Here is a 4,008-nt window from a genome sequence, read left to right on the forward strand (position 1 = left end):
CCAAGTTCTCTTTAGGGACACAACATAGCAGAAGCACCCAGTGTGAGTGGACTACAGTCACCATGGAGAATGCTTTGTACTCTTCTCTCAAATTCCTACAGTCTTTCTAGAGATAAAACTTTTCATTTTATTCACAAAAACATAATGAGGAAAGGAATCTTGGGAAGGAGGGAGGGAGGGAGGAGAGTGGGAAGGAGAAGAGGAATAAAAAGTGTTAAGATATGTTCAGTACATGAACCACCTCCCTAAAATGACTGCAAGCATGTACTGTAAGCATCTACTAATAAAAAATAAATTAAAGAAAATAAAAGAAATAATCAGATCTTTGGGGTTGGGGGTCTGTCTCAGTGGAATACATCTTGTCTCCTCTGTGCAAAGCCTGGATTTGATTCCTAGCCTCAGAAAACCAAAGCAAAACAAAAAATGCTAGCTATTTACATCCATGGATTATGTATTTTATTAATGGAACTTAGCTTACTTGTCAGAGATGACTTCTGTGCAGCAATACTTTTACAATAGTGTGGACAAATTCATTGAATCAACCTTACCTTACTTTGGAGTAAGCAGTCAAAACCATATATTCATTTACCAAGAGGTTGCCTAATTAAGGACTGTTCAGAGCACAGGTTGAGCTGCCTATAAAAGCATTCTGAACATTTAATGCTGTAAAACCTGTGCTCACCAGAAAATAATACGGGGACTTATTAATGCACATGAAAATCCATGGATGAAGACAACCAGAGCAAGCCTAATGACATCGCTTTCATAAACTCCCACTTGTGGGTGTCAGATTACCTACATTATATTACTCTGACATTTTTAGTGCTAATTTTATTTTCCTAATATCTTTTAAGAATAAGTTTTGATTTTGTTTGAAACTAAGTTTTTTGTGTAGAGAAAAATCAGGCCAAATTCAATTTCCCAGTCTCCCCAAAGGAAGTTTATAGTTTTTTTCAAATGTACCCTTGGTTTTTCCCCCTTTGATAGGTATGTGAGAAAGAGAGCAGTCCCAAACTGGTGGAACTGCTTCTCAACAGCGGATCCCGTGAGCAAGACGTGAGGAAAGCGCTGGAAATAAGCATCCGGAGGGGCGACAGCCAGGTCATAGGCTTACTCCTGAGGAGGCTTGCCCTGGATCAGGCCAACAACAGTATCTGCCTGGGAGGATTTGGAATAGGAAAGATCGAGCCTTCCTGGCTTGCACCTTTATTTCCAGATAAGACATCTCATTTAAGGAAACAGACAAGTAAGTATCAACAAGGATATTTTGGATGTCACTGTATTAACAAGAAACGCAAAATGCACACATCTAGACTTGCCATTTTTTAAGTTAATGCATACTTCGAATCCAGTCAAGGATTTGTGTTCTGTGTACTTCCAAATTAACATATGTTATTCTGTATTAATGACCAGTGACCTTGCCTGGATCTGCTTCTGTCTGTCTGCTTATACTAAATGTTTTACCCCCTGAGCGCATGGCTTCCTCATTGATTTCTTCCTGTGCTCACCTTCTTCCTGTAGTCACCCTGTTCTGCAACTCTTCGCTGGATAGACTATCTTGCTAGTACCATTTGTTGTGCTGTCATTTTTCTGATCCATGCAAAAATGGATCCTGTGTAAATGCAATGATTTGATTGGCCACATACCAGTCCCTCGCAACCTGATTAATTTTTTCCCTTATTTTCATTGCATATCCGAGTACCGCTAAAGAGATCATCTGTCCATCCACAGCAGTGGTTGTACTTGTTCAGGTCTGCCCCAGACAGAAATACCTTCATTTTCTTACACTCTTTGTACACTCCTACTTCGAGGCTTCTCTTGGAGTAGCTGTCCCTCCCTCTCTCCCTTATCTCTTCATCTAGCTGTCTATGTTCTGTTCTTCTTGCCTCAACACCTTTACTTTATAGGAAAGCATTTCATCCCCTAAAAATCTGGGGGGAAACCCTCTGACCTGCTGTCACAGTGCCCTGTTTCTTAACTAGTCCAGTACTGATCACGTTATTGTATTTTTTCTTTCTTTTATAATCTATCTTTTGGTAGATTACAAGCATCGTGAAGTCAAGGTGAATTTCTTCCATCACCGTCACCCTAGCATCTGTACTAGTGCTTTGCACATAATTTTAGCTATTATGTGTTTAATTTTTTAAACTTGATTTTGTATTAGTACCTATTCGTCATACATACTGATCGCATTCATCTTAGGGAATTTGAACCTGCACGTATCTAAATTCTTCTTTTTTCCCTCATTCTCCTTTTCTCCCTTCAGTTCTTCTTCCCCTCCCCATCAACACAAGCTTGGTTTCCATTTTTCTCTTTATTCTTTCTTTCCTTTTCCTGTCCTTGTCTTTTCCTTCCCCCCTCCCTTGTTTCCCTTCCCGTTGGAATGTTTTATCCTGTTTCCCAATATCTGTCCTCCAGTTATACAAGGAAAATATTGACAAAAATTGAACGTTGGTATTAACTGATGCTATAAGTGAAAAGAATGTGTGGAAGCACTCATTTCTCATATTTTTGGTAGTAATTTAGATTCTTTTCCTTTGAGCACGTCTGGTGATACTCCTTAATGTTTTCAGTATACCCACATACTTTTAAAATATTTTTAATTTTTAAAACTGCTATATGAAAATGGTACATGTAAATGGTATACACGTGTTTTCCACTCAGCAGTACAGCACTGGGAATCATGGTACAGACATTTTCAGTATCCGTAAGGAACCTGTACAAGGAGGTATAGCAGAATATTATTTATAACAGCAAAAAGCCCAAGTATTTTCCAAAAGGGTCTGTTTAAATAAATCATGGTATGGTCATGCTTTGTAGTCCTTGAGGAAAAACAAGTAGCAAATTTAAATATCTCTTAGAAAATGCATTAAGTGAAAAAACAAAACAAAACAAACCCAGAACTGTGACTTTATCATACTAATGTGTTAAAAACAGTTGAGGTAGGGGAGTCCTATGTACGTGAATACAAAAATGCTACGTCAGTAGCATGCCCACCCCCAGATTTCCTGACTGGCTGTGGGGACGTTGGAAAATGACAAGACATGATTTGGCGTCATATTTTATCACCAATTTCATGTCAACAAGCTGTTTACTTTAATATCTGACTTCTGATGGAAGGAATTGGTGGTCCCAGGTAGTGATCTGCTGTTTGCTATTTTCCTCTTTTCTGTGTGAAGTTCTTATCATTAAGAAGTCTTCTCTCGGGGGCCTGCCCATTAGCTCAGTTGTTTAAATGCCTGCTTCAAGGAGGCAGTCAGTCTCTTTGAGCGGTGGTTCCATTCCCACATACTCAAGGCAACCCAGACCAGCGCTGCTGCAGGTCAATGGGGAGCCGCCAAAAAAAAAAAAAGTCTTCTCTCATTAAAAACAATATAATAATGTCTCCTGATTGATTGATAAGCAGGGCCACAATTTCATTGGCGGCTGAGGTGTGAAGAACCATTTGGATTCATAGGTTTAAAATATTTTTCAGGATACTTGGGATATATCTCAGCGGCACAGTACCTGCCTAGCAAGTGTGAGTTTGTGAGTTTGATTCCAGGTACCACAAAAAAAGAGACAAAAATAAGTAAAATATTTTTCAGGGAGCACTTGACTGAGTCACATACAAAACATTTAGTGAGAGCTAGGAGACAAATATTTGAAGAAAACTTCCAGGCTATATTTAGAACGAGGAGCCTGCCAACTTATTTCTTCACACTGCAGTGTAATGGGATTTCAAGCGCATTTAAACTTTGAAATGCTATCAAATTTCCCAGTAGTATGAATCACTCAGGAAAGTTTATACAAACAACTATATCATTTAACATCTGTGTTTGAGGCATTGTGCTATTTTACATCCAGCACCTCATTTTGTCTTTTTTGGAACCTTATGCTGAGTAGATTGTCATCTTAGAAGATACTAGACAGCTTACATAACTTGCAGGTGGCTTTGCTGTGACCTGACACAGGCCTGACTGCCTTCAATCCCAGTCCTTTCTCCTCCTCCTCCTCCTCCTCCTCCTC

The 4,008-nt window shown here is 39.2% G+C and overlaps 1 protein-coding gene across 1 annotated transcript in view; it reads left to right on the forward strand.

Annotated features, from left to right (window-relative positions):
* Positions 1–4,008, forward strand: part of Lrrk2 (leucine rich repeat kinase 2) — a 155,425-nt gene that overhangs the window by 60,473 nt on the left and 90,944 nt on the right. Inside the window, exon 19 of the mRNA XM_023708602.1 lies at positions 988–1,246. Within this exon, the coding sequence (XP_023564370.1) occupies positions 988–1,246 (259 nt within the window). The remainder of the gene's footprint in view (positions 1–987; positions 1,247–4,008) is intronic.

Source organism: Octodon degus, unplaced genomic scaffold (assembly GCF_000260255.1).
Source record: "Octodon degus isolate 3935 unplaced genomic scaffold, OctDeg1.0 scaffold00409, whole genome shotgun sequence".
Lineage (NCBI taxonomy): Eukaryota > Metazoa > Chordata > Mammalia > Rodentia > Octodontidae > Octodon > Octodon degus.